This window comes from Zootoca vivipara, chromosome 5 (genome assembly GCF_965207765.1).
Source record: "Zootoca vivipara chromosome 5, rZooViv2.hap1.1, whole genome shotgun sequence".
Taxonomy (NCBI): Eukaryota; Metazoa; Chordata; class Lepidosauria; order Squamata; family Lacertidae; genus Zootoca; species Zootoca vivipara.
Genome location: NC_142588.1, coordinates 45,710,552 through 45,731,737, shown reverse-complemented (window position 1 = coordinate 45,731,737; position 21,186 = coordinate 45,710,552). Strand labels below are relative to the sequence as shown.

General features: G+C 42.0%; 1 protein-coding gene across 1 annotated transcript in view; it reads right to left on the bottom strand.

The window, feature by feature from the left end:
• Positions 1 to 21,186, bottom strand: part of PDZD8 (PDZ domain containing 8) — a 141,404-nt gene that overhangs the window by 78,028 nt on the left and 42,190 nt on the right. The window contains exons 3-4 of the mRNA XM_088670526.1: positions 3,581 to 4,542; positions 1,340 to 2,148 (exon numbers count right to left, since the gene is read on the bottom strand). Of these exons, the coding sequence (XP_088526652.1) occupies positions 1,340 to 1,596 (257 nt within the window). The 5' untranslated portion in view covers positions 1,597 to 2,148; positions 3,581 to 4,542. The remainder of the gene's footprint in view (positions 1 to 1,339; positions 2,149 to 3,580; positions 4,543 to 21,186) is intronic.

Below are 21,186 nucleotides of genomic sequence, written 5' to 3'. Positions count from 1 at the left end.
AGGGTGAGATCATTGGAGATGGTTTAATCTGAAGAGGAAAATCCTCTTAGCTATTTTCCTAAAGACTTGCTGAGTGGGCTAAGTGTGGGCATTCATGCTGGAAGAGTTGGAGGGGAACAGCCATGAGATTTTCCCAAGCAATAATTTGCCAGAGAACCACATTAAAAACACACACACACACACAAAAACCATTTTTTAATATATATAATAGAGGAGATGCCTTTTAGGGCAGATCCCAGACATCCTAATAATTTCAATTAGTGTTACTCATATAACCATCCTGTAGCCAACAAGCCTCCATGCTACTGAATACCAATCCTAACTTTAAATTTGCTTTTACATGGCAACTTCCATATGTTGGGTGCATGGATCAGGAATACCACACAAGACTGAATTAACTCTTGCTGTAAATGTTCCACAGGTCCAAATAAGCAGGGGGGAAGAGACACTTAGTCTGGTTTCCATTTTCATGTGGATCTAATTCCCAACTTCCTTACACAATACGTAAACCAAAGTACAGCTGTCCTTTGAAATTTGCACTTCTCCAGCCAAATCAATGTGTACAAAAAGTGCAGATATTAGGGGAAAGTGTGCACAGAAATGCATGTATTAGTGAAAATGACATACATCTACATGGAGGTGAAATTTGGTTTGCTTTGCATTCTAATGCGAGCCTACCTAATCCACACTTCCCCAAACAATACTTGAACCAAAATGCAGCAGTCCTTTGAAAAACATGCTTTTCTGAAATTCTGCGATGCAGATCGCCAACCAAAAACTTTACTAAAATGCCCTTACCAATATTTGTTCAATCATCATACAAAAATGCATTATATTAGGGATGCTGCTTGCAAAAATATGTGGTTTTTTTTAAGGTAAAGTGGCATGTAAAAATGTTTCATTTAGGAAAACTGCACACTAAGATGCTGATGAATTTTCATGATGATTTTTTTATTATTATTGCAAATTGATGCAGAAATATGGCAAACTGAATTTAAGACTGGATAGATTAGAAACTGAGACAAACTGAAATTGTCCAAACTCAGCTGGCAGTGGAATCCCTTCTGTGGTTAATTATCTGGTGCTCCCTTCGCCCAATGTGAATAGGGCTTCCATCTTGGCCCTTTCTCTAGTTTTCTTCATAATTCCTAATCCAAACATCCCGCTACTCCAAAGCAAAGCAGGGAAAGTGTGACCATGCTCCCAGCTTCTGAAATATTTATCTGACTAGCAGGTTGACGAGCATATTATTTATGGGGCAGAAGGTTTTTGCAAGAAGCAGAGCAGGTTGGAATGAAGAAGATGATTTATAGTTTGGCAAACATTTGATGTAACTCACTTTTGTTTTATGCAAATGAGATGTTGGCACTTATGCATCTGAGACAATGCTGCTATGTCCTTTTTTTTTCTGGTTCTAGAAGCAGCCTCTGGAAATCTAATACAACGTACAAGTACTTGGCATTCTCCCTTTGCCAACAGGAAACACTGCTGATATAAAGAGAAGCTGTTAATGACGAATAAGCTAAACAGTCCATTGAGATACTTCAAATGAAGTTTCAGGAGGGAGGGAAGGAGCGTGGCTGGCAGTGTTGTCATCAGGGTTGGACCTTGAGGCAGAGGTATAGGGCCCAACTCAGAAGAATGACCAGAGATGGGTGTGAAGGAAGGGATAAACAGGAAGGCAACACATAGTTGTTTGGGTCACGTATGCTTAGACTTAGTTACAGGCCAAGTTTCTGTAGAGCAGGGGTAGCCAACGTGGCACCTCTCATTTCCCCTGGCTATTCAAGTGCTTCTTCCAATATTGTTGTCATCACATCACAGAATGTTGGGGACCATAAGAGCGTTTTATTTATTCAGTGCTTTTTTTCCCTTTAAAAAATGTTTAGGGGTACTCTCATTTTGACTCAAGAAAATCACCATTTTATAGTTCAAATCGGGGAAAATAAATACAGTAAATGGAGAAAAGTACAAAGGACATGCATTACTCATATTGAAATACTGACCCTCAATGAGGCCAAACTTTCATCAGTAAAACACCACACATCCACATTCCACACTGCTTCACATGTTAAATGTTCGCTTCTGTCTGAGACTCAGAACTGGGAAAGGAAATGAAGCCGCCATTGGGACTGACGATTCACTGTGCTAGAAAATTATTATTATTATTATTATTATTTAGTTTCTTCTCCCGTTAGATTCACAAAATGTTTAGGGGTATGTGTACCCCTTCTTCCTCCCAGAAAAAAGCACTGTATTTATTACATTTGTATTTCACCTTTCTTCCAGGAAGCTCAAGGTGGAATGCAGAATTCTCTCCCTCTCTATATTTTCCTCACAACAACCTTGTGAGGAAGGTTAGGCTGAACGTTGGTAGTTGGCTCAAGATCACCCAAGAAGCTTCATGGCCAAATGGGTACTTGAACCAGTCTCACACTCTAAACCCTACATCACCCTGGCTCTACAACAGCCCTGTTTCCTAGACCTGAGCCTCCCTCCCTCACCCCCTTTCCTCATGCATTTCACAGGGTGTGCTGTGGCTCTGAGTAGAATCCTGCTCTTTCTCTCACCCAAGAATGCAAGACGCCTAATTACGCAGCCTCCGTTCCCTGTAATTCATGTTTCCCCAAGAGCCCATTTCTCATTTTGTGTTATATTCCCCCTTCTGTCTCTCACACTCTTTTATGATGATGTTGTGTAAGGTCTCATTAGATTATCTGCCTAATTTGAATTGGAAGGTTCCTGAGAGTAGCAGCCTTGTGTTTGGCCTAATGCATAATACTCCTCATGCTGTTAGAGGTGTCTCCAGGGACTGTATTAAATAGGAGTGGTATATCATTAAGAGAAAGCATCTGGTGGCTTATGACACCTGAGGTCTGCTCTGTCCTGGCATCAACAAAGTACAGTAGAGTATCATTAGCCAGTTTTACCTCTTTAATATGTGGCCATGTCCACCCTACCTGTTTATAGCTTCATCCACTTACAGTAGTGGCCTTAAAGAGGAGGAAATGGGTGATACGCACCATGTTCCACTTTGTATGCATCTGCACAAATATACTGCTTATTGATCACGGCACTTGTGCTGATCGCTCCCACTTTCCAGGGATTATGCTGATAGGCCATAAAACTGGGGTGGGGAACCTTTGGCCCATATGTCACATGAGGTCCTTCAGGGCTCTCCCCAGGCCACACCCCCTCCTAAACCACACCCCTCTCTTGAGCCACACCCCTCTCCAGCCCTACTTTATATCCTCCTTGAGTGTTTTTGCCTGGGTTGTTTCCATGAACTCCAGATAATCCCTCTGGCTTGCCTGGATGGAGGGGGACGAGAGTGTAGCCTACTGTACAAAGCCACATATTGCATTCCTTGCTTTGTCCTGCCTCTCACCAGCATGTGGCCCCCGAAAGTTTGCCCAGACCAGAATGTGGCTCAAAAAGGTTCCCTACCACCCCTGCTTTAAGGCCAACACCAAATGAAGAAACCTATAGCTCCAGCAATGCTACCAAGACAAAGGCCACAATATCTCTGGTGAGCATATCTTGTCCAATTAAAGCAATAGTCCTATATATATATGCTTACCTGTGAATCAGTCGGATTGAACTCAACAGGACTTACTTCTGAGTAGACGTGCAGAGGGTTGTGCTGCTACTGTCTAAAACTCTACATGTTCTGCATTCATGGTGCAAACTTTTCTGCAATGTCTGGAGTTTTATGACATAAGCCAATGTATAAGCCAATAACCAAGCATCACTTCCAGAGGCAACGGATTAAAAATATAGCGAGTTGGTTGTCCTGCCACTCCAGCAGTAAATTCTGTTCACTATTCCAGTGAAAAGCCAGAATGGCTGCTTTTCGTTTTGTTGAGACGTAGGTAGCAATAGAAACACAAGTGGTTCTTGCCATCTAAAAGAAGATGAAAGTCAGGAGTTTTGTAGTGGCATAAGAGTGATTTAACTGCACAGCGTGGAAGTCACCAAATGCATCTGTACAATGGGTTAGGGAAGCTCAGCTTGAACTATTCTGAGACATATTTTAGTTGTGAATGTGCTCATTTCTTTTAGAGTTTCTGTGGTGGCCAGATTCTGGTCCAAAACATACACTGCCTGACTGTGCAGCACCTCTAAAAGTCAAGATTTAAAAGGGCCCTAATGCAAGGAAAAGAAGTGCTTAGAAGAGCTCAGCATCAGAAAACTCTGTTAATGCTGGTCTGGCACCTAAAAAGAGAGATACATAAAATCAAGGGGGATTTGTGAAAACAAGGTGACTTGGGAGGATTGGGCAAAAAAATGGGCCCATTATTTACGACATATTTCTACCCCTATTCTTAAAGTATCTCGAGCAGCTTACACATGATTTCCAGGTGGTCTCCCACCCAGGCAGCTCATGCGGCCAAATCTGCTTCTCTTTGGTAGTGGAACTGCTCCACACGGTGTCCCTTGCCTTCACATCATTCTCTGGCTATGAATCTGCTTGCAACTTCTTCTGCTCACACTAGATGGCAATATGTGAACACAGAAGGATCGGCACATTGCTTGTGAGGACTAGGAAACAAAAAAGAAAGCAAGAAAGAAAGAGTCAATTTGGAATATGGAACACATTTGGAGTAGAGTAAGCATACTTGGGTCTGACAGGATAAAAGGAGGATGAATAGATAGGCTGATAAAACATATGAAATTACCAAACTACACAGCAACAGCCATATGGGCAAATAAACTAAGTATGCTTTCACAGTGCTGATCACAACCATGGGGAAGAAGACTAAGGAAGCTATAAGCTTTTTTCTTTTATTCCTCTAGAGTAAGAGGGCAGGCAGACTTCAGGCTTGTGGGATCTACAGTACTTTAAAAGAAAGTGTGTGTGTGTGTGTGTGAGAGAGAGAGAGAGAGAGAGAGAGAGAGAGAGAGAGAGAGAGAGAGAGAGAGAGAGAGAGAGAGATATCCCTGGGGTCTTCCCAGCAGGTCAGTTACAAAATGGCAGTGCAGGGTGGACCCAGCCACAAAATGGTGGTTTGGAGGGTAGACTCTGTTACCGAACGGCATTGTGGGGTCACAAAAGCCATATGTTGGGCTTGCCTCCCAGTCCAAATCTGCACACAAGCCATTATAGATCAAGGATTCCAGCATCACCCCCGCTAAAATGTTCTATGGCAGAACCAACCTCCTGCAAAGCTTATCTTAAGCTGCAGAGCCCAACCTTCTGCAGGTTTCCTCAGAGGTAAAACCCTGCGCAGCTACTTTTTCAGGCATTATCGGAACACCAGATTTGCTTTGCTCCACTTGTAAATTCTAAACTTTAACTCGTTTTGTACAAAGGCAACCACTTGCAAAGCTTATTCTAAGCTGCAAGGTGGCATAGGACTGTAGCAGGCACAGACATTTTCTTTTCACCGGCCTTTAGCTGGGTTTAATGCCTGGCAGATAACACATTATTTTCATTCGGGCTCAGCCCTGGAACCTATGAATAGGGATCTCAATGTGTGTGTGTGTGTTTTCCTGCAAAAGCTTCTGTGCCATTGTTGCAACTCAGAAAGAAATTTAGCAGGTAAAGCTTTTCTCAGAATGCAGGTGAAGCGAAGGAGGAAAGCCACACCTGTTGAATTTCTGTCTGCCTTGCAGCTGCCAATGATCCCCCTTCACTGGAAGTTCCACTGTTATCAGTGGGTTGTATCCTCAGAGTAGACTCACTGAAATTAATGGACAGGACAAACTATCAGTTGCTGATCCATTAGGGCAGGGGTCCCCAAACTAAGGCCCGGGGGCCGGATGCGACCCAATCGCCTTCTAAATCCGGCCCATGGATGGTCCAGGAATCAGCATGTTTTTACATGAGTAGAATGTGTCCTTTTATTTAAAATGCATATCTGGGTTATTTGTGGGGCATAGGAAGCCGTTCATATTTTTCCCCAACATATAGTCTGACCCCCCACAAGGTCTGAGGGACAGTGGACCGGCCCACTGCTGAAAAAGTTTTCTGACCCCTGCATTAGGGTGAATAGAACACTGCTTACTCATCTTAGTCTTGCCTTCAGCCAGTGCCCCCTCCCTCTGTTGTTGTTGTTGTTTGTTTGTTGTTTGTTTGTTTGTTGTTGTTTACAACCAGCCCAGCAGGTGGTTCTGGCTATCAGCTTCCTCCCTCTTAATCCATGTAGAACTCAAAAGGTTTTCTATGGCCTGGTTTGCACATCATCACATAGGCAATTGAATTATGGTTTATTAAGCCATGGCTAATTATTATTATTATTATTATTATTATTATTATTATTATTATTATTTTATGTTTATATCCCACCTTTTTCTCCAAGGAGCTCAAGACAGTGTACATTGTTCTCCTTCCCCACAACAACCCTGTGAGGTAGGTTAGATTGAGGCAGTGACTGGCTCAAGGTCACTCAGTGAGCTTCATGGCTGAATGGAGATTGGCACCCTGGTCTTCCTGGTCGTAGCCTAACACTCTGACCGCTACACCACACTGGCTTAGTGTCATGTGTGAAACCTGAGACTCTTCCCCAAGGCAGTCAATTATGGTCGGCAGAGAATGACTGAGGGGAGCTTTTGGGTGTTTGAAATCTCGGCCATTTTTTTCTGTGGTTACGTATTCTTCTACTGTACCCCACTTAATGAAACAAAGATTCTATCACAGAAGAAGGACACAGAAAATTTTAAATGTTGTCAACATCCTAAGAGGGAGCATCACATGTGCACTGTGAGAGATTTGGAGCCCCAGAATATGTGGTAGCATTGAGTTCATCCAGGTGAACCATTATCCTACCACTTGTTTGATCACACATCAGGACCAAACATATGGCAAAATCTTCCTTACCATTTGGCAGGGTGGTACAGAAAAACCAAACTAATTCAGCGCAAGACAGCTCAAGCTAGGATAGTTTGGGTCATCTGTGCGGGCTCTCTCCCCACCTCATCCCCTCCGCCTCCCAGCAGACATTATTTCTCACAATTTATCGTGAAGCATCTTGACAAATAATTAATCCTTAATAGTGCCACAAGGCACAAGTCCTCATTTCCTTTGTGTCCCGAGACTAGATTTTCAACTGGCAGATTGTTATCTTCACAGATTTGGCCAGATGCGTAAAGAAACTTATTATGAACTTATTAACTTTGAGAGAGCTGGGTCAGTTTACGTTGGCTGAAAACTGGGTTCCCTGCTTTCTGATAGACTTGATATTCCAACGATAATATTTTAGCTGTTGTATCTATGAAACCAGATGATCCCACAGATCCCAGGCATACTTTGTATGTATAAACAATAATAGACAGAGAGGTTTTTTTGCCTTGTAAAAATACATCATTTGTACATTTCAACTTAATGAGCAAAAAAAGAGTTGCCAAGGTGCAATTATACAAAATATATACTGTGCTGATTAGGGATTCTGGTTCTTTAATGTTCTGAAGAAGGCTTTGAGTTCATACTAAATCTTTCTCTCTCCCTCTCTAATGAGATATGGCTTATCTGACTCAGGGCACTGAAAAGATGCAATTAGCTTGGGGAAAACCACAGTTTCATTGGTAAGGAATGAATTTATGTTGCAAAAAGTGTTAAGATGAAGGCTCGATTCTGTTAAAGCTCCCCCAGGAGAGTTATCTTATGGAGATCATGAACCTTGCAGTGAGCAATGTTAATCACTTGAAGATTCCTTAAGCAGGACTCTGCAGTGTCATGAGCGTGGCTTGACACTACTCCCTAGTGCTGGGTTGGGGAACCTCTGACTCTCCAGGTATTATTGGACAGTGTTTTTTTTAAATGTAAACATACACAAATGCAACTCCAAACTTAAGACCATAGCTGTCAAGTTTTCCCTTTTCTTGCAAGGAAGCCTATTCAGCATAAGGGAATTTCCCTTTAAAAAAAGGGGAGAACTTGACAGCTATGCTTAAGACCAGGCATCCCCAAACTTCAGCCCTCCAGATGTTTTGGACTACAATTCCCATCTTCCCCGACCACTGGTCCTGTTAGCTAGGGATCATGGGAGTTGTAGGCCAAAACATCTGGAGGGCCGCAGTTTGGGGATGCCTGCTTAAGACGCTATCAAGGACTGTCCTTTGTGATAACATAATTGCTTCCCAGGTTGGGTTGGTTTAGCTGAGATCAGGAGTGTCAATTTGGCCCTGGGATCATGGGTGCCCGGGGCCGTGGATGCCATGCATGGCATTGGCACTGAAATTTGTGGGTGCCCAGCACCTTCATGGGGAATTCTGTGAGTCCTTGGGCCCCCAGGGCATAGCTGCCAAGTTTTCCCTTTTCTCGCGAGGAAGCCTATTAAAAAAAGGGATAACTTGGCAGCTATGCCCCAGGGCCCCCGGGAGTTCGCACCTACTACGGGTGAGATGGATGGTTGGTGTGGTAGAAGCTTTTTCCTGAAAAGAAGCAGGATCCATGCATTATGGGAAGAGACTAATAAGCCACTTTCTGGAATTTTCATCAGCTTGACTGTTCCACCTGATGCGACTCTATTTATTCTATGGAGCACATTCTGTGGTTTGATATGTAAGCTGTTGCATTTTGGCTGCCTCCTAGAGATCTTTTTGGGTTCACAGAGCTCTGCTGCTCCCTAATCAACCCAGATCCGCCTTAATGTTGTCGGTGACATGCTTGGCCTGCTTAGCAAGTGTTCGGATTGGTAGGTTCATCAGCTAACACTAATAAGCAGAAGAGTTGCTTGCTATGGTATGAAAAACTGGAGTTAATAATCAGGGAAGTAGGGGGGGGGTTGCAACAGAGCCATTAAATGGAAAGGAAACTCTATGGATGGAGTCAGTTTTTACAAACTCCTAGTGTTCATGGAAAACACTGGCTGGACAGAACTATTTATTTAAGGCCCACCGCTAATGGCTTGATAATTTGGCAAGGAGAGTTCTTTTCTGCATATGACAAAACCCCTAACCTTTTTATGGATCACAGAGTGATTATAATGAAAGATTGTCTTCAACTCTGGAAAACTTGAGATTGATCGCTTTTAATATGCCAAAGTGGAGGCATTTTTAACAGCAGCCAAACGAGTTCCTGAATATGATCAGTATGTAGAAATGGTACATTAGGCATTTGCATACACAAGAAAAGGAGAACCTGTGGTTCTCTAGATGTTGCTGGATTCCAGTTCCCATAATCTCTGACCATTGGTCATGCTGGTGGGGCTAATGTAGTCCAATAACATTTGAAGGGCCACAGGTTCTCCACACCAGATGTGCAACCAATTGATTTCATTAGGATTTACTTCTAAGTCTTCTTTTATGTCAAGGATTGTAGCCTTTTTCAGACTGAAACTATCTCTGAAAATAATTATTAAAACAAAACAAAAAAAATCATTTGTATTTTCATTTAAGAGTAATGTGGGTCATAATTACAGATCATCAATGTGTCACTAAGGATCATGATATTAGCACTTATTTTAATTGGTTACTTTATTGATTAATCAGTTAAAATAAAAGCCTTAAATTGGTTGAGTGATGGGAAATGGTTCTGAGCATTTGGGAATATGGAAAATATTGCTCAGGAGGGTTCTTCCAAAGCCAGCTGCACCAACATGATAGTCCATTAGGGAATCCTAATGATATCATATACAGTGAACTGAGGCCACAACTCCGTCCATACTTTAATATTACATAATTGTTTCAGGGGGAGGGAACTGGAGAAGACTTTAAAGTTTAGGGATTGGTTATAAGCCAAGGGCTTGGAACATAAATTTGGTTCCTGGGATATCATAAAAAAAAGTTGAGCAAATGAAACACATTATATATGATGGAGTTGAAGACAATTATGCACATATTTTAAGAGAACAAACTTTAGTGACCTCTTTTCTCCCTTTCCCATCTTTAGCCCATATACTGTACATGTGATGGACAAACCTGACAACTTCAGTTTCTCTGTTTCTCATTTTTCCAAACTAAAGTTCAGTTGTCTACATTTCTACATCAGCTTGCAAACTTTTTTTTTAAAGAAAGAATGTCCTTGTGAAAATTAACCAGCAGTTTCACATGCATTTCTCTTATTATACTCATTATTGTATGCACTTTTGCTTAATATACATGTTTTTGCAACCATTTTCAATAATGCATTTTTGCATGCTAACATATGCATTTTCACACACACACTTTCCTCTGGTTCATGCATTTTTATACATGGTTTCTGGAGATCTGCATTGCAAAATTCAGAGCAGTGTGACTTTTTTTTTCAAAGGATAGCTGCGTTTCTGGAAAGTGTGAATTGGGTAGGCAAACCAAACACAATTTCTGCTCCATGTAATCTCTCTCTCTCTCCCTCTCCCTCTCCCTCTCCCTCTCTCTCTCTCTTCCCTTTTACCTGCCAAATTTGACTGGTCATCTGATTGGACACAACGATCTTCTTCCTTTCTCTCTTCTTGGCAGGAAATCATGCATAGCTGTCAAGTTCTCCCTTTTTTTAAAGGAAATTCCCTTATGCTGAATAGGCTTCCTCGCGAGAAAATGATGCAGGTGGGAACCCTCCAATCACTTAGGGGTTGAGCTCTCAGCCCCTGCGCGCGTGTTCGGGTCCTGACGCCCACAACTCCACCTCTGATGCAGGCGCGGAAGTGGTTTTATGAAATCCCATTGACCAGCAGTAGCCACAAAAACGCCTTTTTCATCAAAAACTACAAGCGTGTTACACTGCTATTAGACAAAAGCACGTACTAGACATTCCACTTCAGCTAATACAACAAAATGTTTCCCAAAAGACACAGTACAAATGGATAATTCTTTTCCACAAAGCCAACCTATAAAGGTTTATGGAACAAAAATGCGCACCACGAGTCAGCATGCCAGAGTCTCCTGCTAAGTATTAAACTCATTCCAAATATTCCATTTCTTATCCTTTCTACTCCTAAATTTTCTACAGCCAAGCTTCCAATCAGTCTGCTGAATCATTTTCTAACCATACGCTGTGTAACCTATTCCCCCTGTCCCTGATTTTTCATTGTAATGATGTGATGTGATTCAGCCAACAGTGAATATGATGACTTTGATGGTTAATTCATCAGGATTAAAAGACACCGATCATCATGGAATTGAGGATCCCTCTGTGTGTGTGTGTGTGTGTGTGCGCGCGCGCAGGGGAGGGAGAGAGGGAGAGAGTGACATAAAGTTGTTAAAAGTGTGTTACAGGTTAACTAATCTATATGAAGTGGCTTTGAGAAAGCACTCCAAGAGCACTAGCCTGAAAGTTCAACCTGATATTCTGATTGTGAAAACAGAGCCTAGCACTCTTGATACTGTACTTGATCCAGTTCAAAAGAGTATGTTTGAGAGAACTGGGTCGCATCTAGTGTTAGTTCTACTCAGGGTTGAGCTGAACTGAAATGAATGGACACGACTAACTTAGGTGCATTCACTTTGATAGGTCTTCTCTGAAGACCATAGTTCTAGGATCCTGAATTTCTTTATTATTCCATCAGTGCTTTCAATGATTTTATTGTTGGCTCATTACATTTTAATCTGTGCTGTTTTGCATATCATTTTGGTATTTGTTGCATTAATTCTAATTTCTCAGGAGAACTTGTCCTTAAAAGGTAGCATCGTGATATTTAGAAGATGAAAATAGTAAATAATCCAATCTTTTCTATGTTTCCATGTTGTGGGTGGTAGCTAGTAACTCAGCAGTCCACAATTATCATGGATTTCTTGATCTATGGCTCCTGATTTGTGATTTCTAGATATGTGATTTCTATGATCATGGAGATGGAGCAATTCCTGTGTTTTTTTTTGGCAAATAATATGAAAGTGAAATACTTTGCAGGTAAAAAAAAGGAAAGAAACTAAAAACTGGATCAAGGGCTGTATCCAATGCTAATCCCACTTGGAGTGGACCCATCAAAATTAATAAGCGTAAGTCCATTACTTTCAATGAGTCTACTCTGAGTAAAGCTTAACTACAATCCCAAGAATTGTTTGGCAGGCATGAAATGACCCTTAAGAGCCTCTTTTCCTTCCAGCTGGAAGGCAGAAAGTGACAACTGGAGAGCTGACAAATGGGAGATGTTTGCTTTGGTCCTCTTCTGCTGATTGGAGGGAGCAGCTGGGACCTTTTCATAGTGCAAGGAATTCTAACATTAGTCCCACTTTTTAAATGTTCTAGTGTTTACTGAGCTGAAGAATTGGAGCTTATTCCTACATTAATTCCTGTTGATGATAGATCACATCTTGCCATGTTCCCTTAAAAGGTTTGCCTGCTAGTTAAGCCTTCTCTATGGCTTTTCCTTAAGACTCTGATGATTGGCAATGTTTCCATGCCCTTGAGTTTGCACATGAATTATGGAGAGGAAGGAAGGGAGAAGCAAGATTTTCTTTTCCCTGCCGCCCCACCACATAGTCACACTGCATTTAGTTCCCAGAGTAAAAGCTACAAATAGTAACCCATGTGGTATAATGTGCAAGCAAGGTCCACTGTCAGAAACTGTGTAAAGGGGCAGGGAATAATTGTAGAACAATCAGAACATCAATATAGGTAAAACGCTATGTTTAAAGATATCAACAGTGCAATCCTATGTATGTCTTCTCAGAGGTAAATTCAGCTGAGCTCAACAGGAATTGCTCCTAATTATGAGTATACAGTGGTACCTCGGTTTAAGTACACAAACTGGTTCCGGAAGTCTATACTTAACCTGAAGCATACATAACCTGAAGTGAACTTACCCATTGAAAGTAATGGAAAGTGGATTAATCCGTTCCAGACGGGTCCACGGAGTACTTAAACTGAAAGTACTCAAGCCAAAGTGTACTTAAACCGAGGTATGACTGTATAGGATTACAGTTTCAATTGATCAGGGAATAAATGGGAATAAATGGAAAATATATTGCCATGGTCTGAAGCTCAACATAAAAAAAAACCAAGATCATGGCCACTGGTCCCATCACCTCCTGGCAAATAGAAGGGGAAGAAATGGAGGCAGGGAGAGATTTTACTTTCTTGGGCTCCTTGATCACTGCAGATGGTGACAGCAGTCACGAAATTAAAAGACGCCTGCTTCTTGGGAGAAAAGCAATGAAAAACTTAGACAGCATCTTAAAAAGCAGAGACATCACCTTGCCGACAAAGGTCCGTATAGTTAAAGCTATGGTTTTCCCAGTAGTGATGTATGGAAGTGAGAGCTGGACCATAAAGAAGGCTGATCGCTGAAGAATTGATGCTTTTGAATTATGGTGCTGGAGGAGACTCTTGAGAGTCCCATGGACTGCAAGAAGATCAAACCTATCCATTCTGAAGGAAATCAGCCCTGAGCGCTCACTGGAAGGACAGATCATGAAGCTGAGGCTCCAATACTTTGGCCACCTCATGAGAAGACTCGACTTCCTGGAAAAGACCCTGATGTTGGGAAAGATTGAGGGCACAAGGAGAAGGGGACGACAGAGGACAAGATGGCTGGACAGTGTTCTCGAAGCTACGAACATGAGTTTGACCAAACTGCGGGAGGCAGTGGAAGACAGGAGTGCCTGGCGTGCTCTGGTCCATGGGGTCACGAAGAGTCGGACACGACTAAACGACCAAACAACAACAATACTGCCTGTACACTTTCCCTTATATAGATTAGGTTACTGCAATACACTCCCTTGCACTTGCCTCGGAAGCTGCAGTTAGTGCAGAATGCTGCAACGCAATTGCTGACTAGAGTGAGGCCTTAGGAGCACATAACTTCCTTCTCTGCAGGATCTCACAAGAGTTCCATGAAATCTCATGAGATCTTGTTGGAAAGCTGATGCCACCATCACACAATCTGGGCAAGTGAGGCTTTGGCGGGGGAACAGGGAGTGGGAGATTCCACCTTCCCATTTTGCCTATAATGGCAATAATGATTGTGAAAGAAATGATAGTCAGAGAACATGAAAGAAAATAGCAGCCCTGGTGCTTCAGTTCTGTCATTTGATTACGAAGTTTGCTGGGGATCTCTGAGGATCAAAGCCATAAGAAAGAAAGATCTATCTGGGGTTTTTGTGGGGGGGATACTACCTCTGATCGAGATTCAGGATATTATGAGAAGATCTTTATCATCATGTAAGAGATGTAAAAGTAAGGAGTTGGAACTGGGATGGATACAAAGCCAGGCAAATAAGCCCCAATTGTTCCACCCCCAGTTAACTGAATAGTACAGATAACTCCCCTTCTCTCCCCAACTGTGGCTTTGGGTGTAAATGTCATCCTGTTGGGCTTCTGAGAACTTGTCCCTCTGCACTTCTCTTGGATACAATCTGGAATATTTATTGCTGTTTCTAATGACCGTAAAAATCATGCTGTCCACTCCAGCCTTTACATCCCCAAAACAATTTCCTTTAGCAGATTAACATTCATTCCTATGTTCTTTGGAGCATTTCTTTAAAGCAAGAATTCACACACACACACACACACCCGAGTAGGAAAAGAAAAATGTCATTGTGCTTTCTACGATCAGAAGTGTATATAATGGGATAGAGGCAAAGGCTTGTTCATTGCAAAGAGATGCATCACCAATGAAGGGTCAAAGAAGAATCAATCTTCAGTAAGACACCTAGGATTTTTAATTTAGGAGATGAAACTGGTTGGGCCTGGACTAGATTAGTTGCATGGGCAGTGCAAGCCTAACCATGTCTACTCAGAAGTAGGGATAGACATATTTGTTCATTATAGGTTTTTAAAGTTTTTAAAGAGTTTATAGTTAAAGTAGGTCAAGTGTGAAAAGATACAGGAGAAAGACATCACTGGAGATGAGTCAAAATAATTTGAGAGGCATGGGGTAGAAGAGGGGGAAATATCTGTGAGGTGTGCAGCACCTGGATTTCTGATGGGCAGCTGTTGAAGGAACAGGGGAGCCTTTAAGGGAAAAGCAGGAGGGAGATGTAGGGAGCAACAGTGTGATGGTGAGTACTTTTATCTTCTGAATTCCTCTTTTCCTATTTCAACTTTGAAAGGGTTTGCCAGTTGACCTGAAAACTACCAGCTGGACCCACTCTGGTTCCCTTTAAAACCATACAATGTGCAGGATTCAGCTGGGGTGATGGTAGGGCATGGGAATCAACACAAACCTTTACTGATGTCACCCCAGGAACCAGCTGTTCCAGGCAAAAAAAAGGCAGTGGCAGCCAGTAGAAGTTAGCAACCCTGTTAAAGACACAGGAGCCTAATGAACCAAAAAGCAGTTGTTGGCCCTTATTTCTAACCTTGTTTCACTTAACAACATAGGGTGCACCAGTGGGGCTGTATGGAGCAATAGACCTAGTAGCACATCTGCAGCCTTGCAATGCACAGCAGCCAGGGCAGAAGGTGGGGGAGGCAGATTGGTGTGGCAGCCTGAAATTGGCACAGCAACCAGGCTTGGATGGGGATTGATTAACAATAGACCTTTCAGTTTAATATGTTGTGTTCAGGGCATCCCATGTTTATTCATGCTCTAAAATGTCAGGATATTACAGCTGTTAAGCACCACACCTTCAACAGATGTGTTATTTAGGTAATATGGATATGGAAGGGTATCCTATCTTCTGGATCGTTCCAACTTCCTCACTACCTTTGGAGCTGGGATGGTTGTCAGTGGCGGGGTGGTTAACTGAATGGAATCACCCGTCTGGCTCAGATGGAAGAGCAAACCACCGTTTCCTGATGCAAAAATAAGTTGCACTGGATTTCAGGCTTGTGTTCCCACTCCTCTCCTCCTCCTCTGCAGTTGTGAGATCAGAAGTTTCATTTTAAAGGTCTCACTTTAAAAAACAAAACAATAAATAGCACATTGTAGGCAAAGCCAGTTACGGTTTTTGCTTACAAGAAATCTCAGTCTAGGGAGTCATAGGGTTTTCAGGAAGGCTGCCAAATGCAAACCAGTGGAAAACAAATTTCACTGACAACAAAAAGCCTTGTGGCCCTCAAATTAGAATTTCATCACTCATTGGATCATTTTTGCATGCAGTTTTCCCCTCTCATAAATTGATAAGAGAGTGGTTGGGAGGGGTAGGGAATGCAGAATAACTTTTGGGGCACAGCACAAAATTGAGAGCAAACCAGAATCTAAGACCATAGTTTGATCCTGGCTCGCTCTCATTATTTCACAGTTTAAACATATTATAGTTTCCAAGTACAGATGTCACAGGAAACTGTGGTTAGTTTGCATTTTTCTTCTTCCTGTTTTAATCTCCTTCTTGTGGGAGGAGAAAGAGTGCTAATCCCTACAGTTTGTTCACCTGAACCTGGTGATAAGAGTGGAAATTATTCTGGGGATTATTTTGTCTAATTTTGTGTGTTACCAGAATTCCTTGGTGTTCATTATGCTTTCAGCATTTTAACAGAATCTGCTAAGTTACATATTAAATCATTTATGCTTGGAAATGCCTTCCTAAAAGGACAGATATATGCCACTTCAAATTTTTGAACAATCACATTCTTTAGTCTGCAATCCTGTCTTGCACACTTACCTTGGAGCAAGCTCCGTTGAACATAATTAGGCTTACTTCTGAGGAGACATGTATAGGCTTGTGTATAGGCTGCTACAACCCTCTGCCAATAATCCACTGTAAACATTACTCACCTAGCATAGCCTAGGTTATTTATTTTGTTGTCTGCCATGCTCAAGTGCAGAATGCAGTTAATGTAAATTTTCGAATGTGTTAATAATAGTAAGAAAGGGAGAGGGAGAGAGAAACTCTGCCACATAAATTGGATGCAGGAGGACAGCTGTAGACTGAACAGGAAGCGCTGGCCCAAGGCTAAATGAAACAGCTGTTGCCATTGTTCTGAATAGAAAGTGCCTTTGCAAATGCCACACAGCCCAGGATCAGAAAGCAGATGTTAGTAATTACAACACATGAAAAGAAGGGCACAGGATCAGGCAAGTGACGAAAAAGCAGCAGGATCAATAGATTTATAACTCACTGCTGCAGACCAGGAACTACCAAGGAGAGTGTAACAAGTGCTAGCATTTAGCTCTCATTCTTCCTGTAAAGTTCACACTAGGGGTGTCATCACTCATTGTCTCCCCATGTTCAGCTTGCAAACAAATAACCAAATGAGCTGAGCACTGGAAGGTGAAGGTGAAAGAATTCTGTGATTTGTCAAAACAAAACCTCCCCGATTCAACTGTGTTTAAACAAGACTCCTTGGAAAGCAGCAAAACAACTACAAGATACTTTATAGCCTGTTTACTTTCATTTTTTGCTTTGTATTTATGTAAATTAGCCTAGATTGGGGGTTTTTCTTCATAATGTTGAATTTATTCTGTGTTTGCTAAATTGTTGGTTTTTGTTGTTTTGAATTTACCGGCATGCCCCATATATTTGCATCTCCAATGTTCTCTCTTGTAATGTTTTGAATGTTTGCTGTAAGCCGCACAGCTCATTGTGTAAAAGCGGCATCTGGGCTTCCGGTCCTGCCTACCTTAATGGAGGCAGCCCCCGCAAGAGCGGGAGATCGTCAGCGAACAAAAAACAAGGATGGCAGAGGGTAAATCATCCTTGCAAATTCCCCCCAGGGATGGGGGGGGTAATGGGCTTCACTCGCAGTTCCTCTCGGTACCTGAATCTTGCTCTGGCATGGAATATGGGAGGCAGGAAGGTGAGGAGTGCAAAAGCACTTCACCTGGCGAAAACCCTCCTATGCTGCCATTAAGAAACAGAAGTTCTCCCTTTAAGTGGATCTTTAATTGGCTTTAAAGTACTCGCGTGTGATGGGAAATGGTTGCAACAACATACTGTGCAATATACCAGCTACATAGATCAAAGGTTTGAATTGAAATAAGATTTTTTTTGGTGTGAGAGTCAGCTGGGGAGAGGGAAGCCCAAGGTTTGTTTATTCTAAGCTGTTTTTTATATATTTATGATTCGGCAACCTTCTCCAGAATATAAGATAAAAAGATATTTACAAGTGCGGAAGGTACGTTGGAGTAATATTGATATTAACTAGCAAAAATGGAAACTGTGTGTGATCCGAAATGAAGAAGGGAGGGGGAGGAGAAGCTCAAGTATGACTATGTATGGAAAGACAGAGTAATTCCCCTCACCTCCGTTTATAAACAACAAACAAGGAAAAAGAGACTGAGATTTGTGTGTGCTACTGACGGAATGTAATCTATATAAATAAAAATGTAAAAGGTCCCCATTCGTACGCATCCAGCTACCTCCAAAACCACTTGACCGATTGCATTGAAATTTTTACACAACGTTCCATGCGAATATGGGAGTGTTTGCATATACTTAGATTATATAGATGTCACACCTGTGACAGGTGAAAACATGCTTTTTGGAAAAACAATAAAAACAGGAAGAGGAGAGGTTGCAAAACATCGCCCTCTATCGAAGACTCCATTGGTACTGCAGCTACCAAAGCTTTCCCTCTCCAAAGCAGCTCAGTTCAGGTTTGCAGGGAACCCCCGCTGGACAAGAGCGAAACTGCAGACTGAGCTGAGTGGATGTGGGGGCTCGCCATGGAGGATGGGGTCGGGACGGGTCATGGATCGGGAGAGGGTGGGGGGAGTCACAGGGATGAGCCACAGCAACGCGTGGCTGGGTACAGATAAAGTTTAATGAAGCCATAAATCTCTAGTTGGAAGGGAAAGAATTTGGAGGCTGTGATAAGAACGCTGCAGAGATTCTGAGAGTTGGAGAGGAGTATTCAATCTTCAGTGCATTTGAAAACTGCCCACCTTTTTCTAGGCATAGGGGGAAATGGCAAAGATCTGCTGTATGTTTTAATAGTGAGACAGAATGGTTTCTAGCAGACTGTCACCTGTTCCAAGACATTGAAGCAAGGGATGGAGAGATAAGACCTCATGAGAAACTTCAAGATTCAGTTCCGCCCCAAGCCACGATGGGAGAAAACAACAGCTGGGAAGTGAAAGAGACAACACCATAAATGGACAGAAGGAATCTCTATGGACAAAACAATTTTCACATGGAGGGCAGAATAAAGATAATAGTTTGAGTTCCTCACTTGAAGCTTTTTACAATTACTGGTCTACTGGTATATTGTAACATCATGAATGGAAATCCTTAATTATGTAGATTATTTTTAAAACTGAAATGTAACTGACATTAGCTAAGATTATGGAACACAGTGATATAAGATCGGTAATGCACCCAAACCACCATGCGGGGAGTCACTTTAGCTAAAATGTATTAATTGGAAGTTGATTGACATTTTGATAATTGTACAATTTGGGAATTAATTGTTATTGTTACAATTTGGCTATTATTGGGGGTATATTGGGTCTATCTATCATCAGCATATAAGTGAAATCAATCAATCAGAAATAACATGAACACTCTTTTGGGGTTCACTTCCCTTGCATAGTGACAATCATATGAGAGGGGGCAAACCTGTTCCACCCAACACATTGCTTTCCTCACCCTTTATAGCTTTCCATGAGTTGAAGGGGCAGTTTTCTGAAGCAGGGACCTGTTGTACTCATGAAGTGTGTATGACTGGCAACCATTGGTGTGATAGAATGCGGGACAGCATAAATGACTTCCTGAGGAAGGATGGGTGAATTCTATTGGTTCTGGGGTCTAAAATGAATTTGAAGCTACAGGTTGATTTTTGCAGGTGCCTTCTGGACAACTGGTTTCTTATTCTGTAGTCTCTGTCATTCCCTTACTGATGCCCATCCAGGCCTGGTGTGCCATTGTGTGCCAATCCCACTGACGCCAGCACAAGGCCAAACATGACAAGAGACTCTTCTGGATCTCCAGCTTATATAAGGAATCTCATCCTCCTCCCAGAACTTCTACTCCAGTTTTTCAGCAATTAATCCCAGGATGCAGCTCCCGAGCATTTTTTTATGTCTGCTGGCAAATCTGATCACAGATGACAAGGTAGATTGAAATTTGACATAGTCAGTGCTGTGGACATTCTGCAGCAGTGGTAAGGAGAGACGTCTGAGTGACACATCTCCCTTACCCTTCCACCTTACTTCCAACTACCAGGTGAATGTGCCAATCAGCTGAGATATGTGGTTATTGTCCCTTCTCTGCTAGTCAGATTAGTGGAGTCTTGTTGGGGGGGGGCAGGAAAAAAAAATCGCCTGTGGCCTCAATCAAGCCCCTTGGACCAGTGGACCAGTAAGATGTCAGCATCGCTGCTACAACACCAATGTCAAATATGGCTGCTACGGCTGAGAGATTTTTATACCCTTCTCTTTAAAACCAGGGACTGTTTCCTGCATTTTTGGTTTGGGGGTAAAATCATACAAACAGCAGCATAAGAAGCTTCCATCCAGTTCTATAGCTTAAATTTCAGCCGTGACCCCTCTCAGAATAAGTAGGAAAGAAGGAAGAAGAGGTGATGTGAGCCTGATCTTGATTTTGATAAAGAGTTTTTAGGCTTAACATCCTTTGGACATCTTCTCCATCATTTAAAACCACGCACACATTTAATCAGGGGAAAAAAGACACACACCCCACCGCCCATAGCAAGGAGCACAGACTGTAAGAAAGGTTAGTCAAAAGGTAAACCATGTGTTTGCCATCTTTGCTCCTGATATGGAAACCATATGCTTAAATACACCAGAAACCATACTTAATATAACACTTTTTTTATTAAACCTGGTTTTATAAAAAGCTACCCACCATTCTCTCTGTTAGTGACTTCCAGATAGGTCACATATTCCTCACTGCAACTATCATTATATATTTAGAGCAAATTAGACTGCCAGATAGACTGGTTCTGATTATTACTGCATAGGAGCAAGGGGGCATCTTATTTTTCTCCCCTGCCCCTGATAAATTAAAGGAACTGTAATAGGCAATTTCTGCAACCTGTAAAAAGGCAGGCCCATCTGTGACTCATTTAGCACTGTTTTTTGTTTTTAAAAAAGATTTATTTTATTAATTCGGGCAGAATTTAGAAGGAATATAAATGCCCCCCACTCCTTTTTAGTTCTCCTGCTCACGACTGAGAGAAGAAAAGGAAAACCCCAACCTTGCACAGACATTTCAGGAATGAAAAACTGCCAGCATGTTGTTATTATAAGAGCAAAGTTTGCTGCCTTGGTGGTGAGATAGTGGATGGTTGCCTGGCCAACTGGAAGAACTCTGCTCAGGAATGGCTTTAATATCCTATAGGCCCTCTGCCACTATAAAGCACTATACAGAAATGAAGCACTGCAAAGAAAAACGGGCTGGAAGAACTGGCTGCTCGGCCTACGTTGGTAAAGCATCAAAGAGACAATTTGCAAAAGCCCATTATTATTATTTTCAAATTAAGTA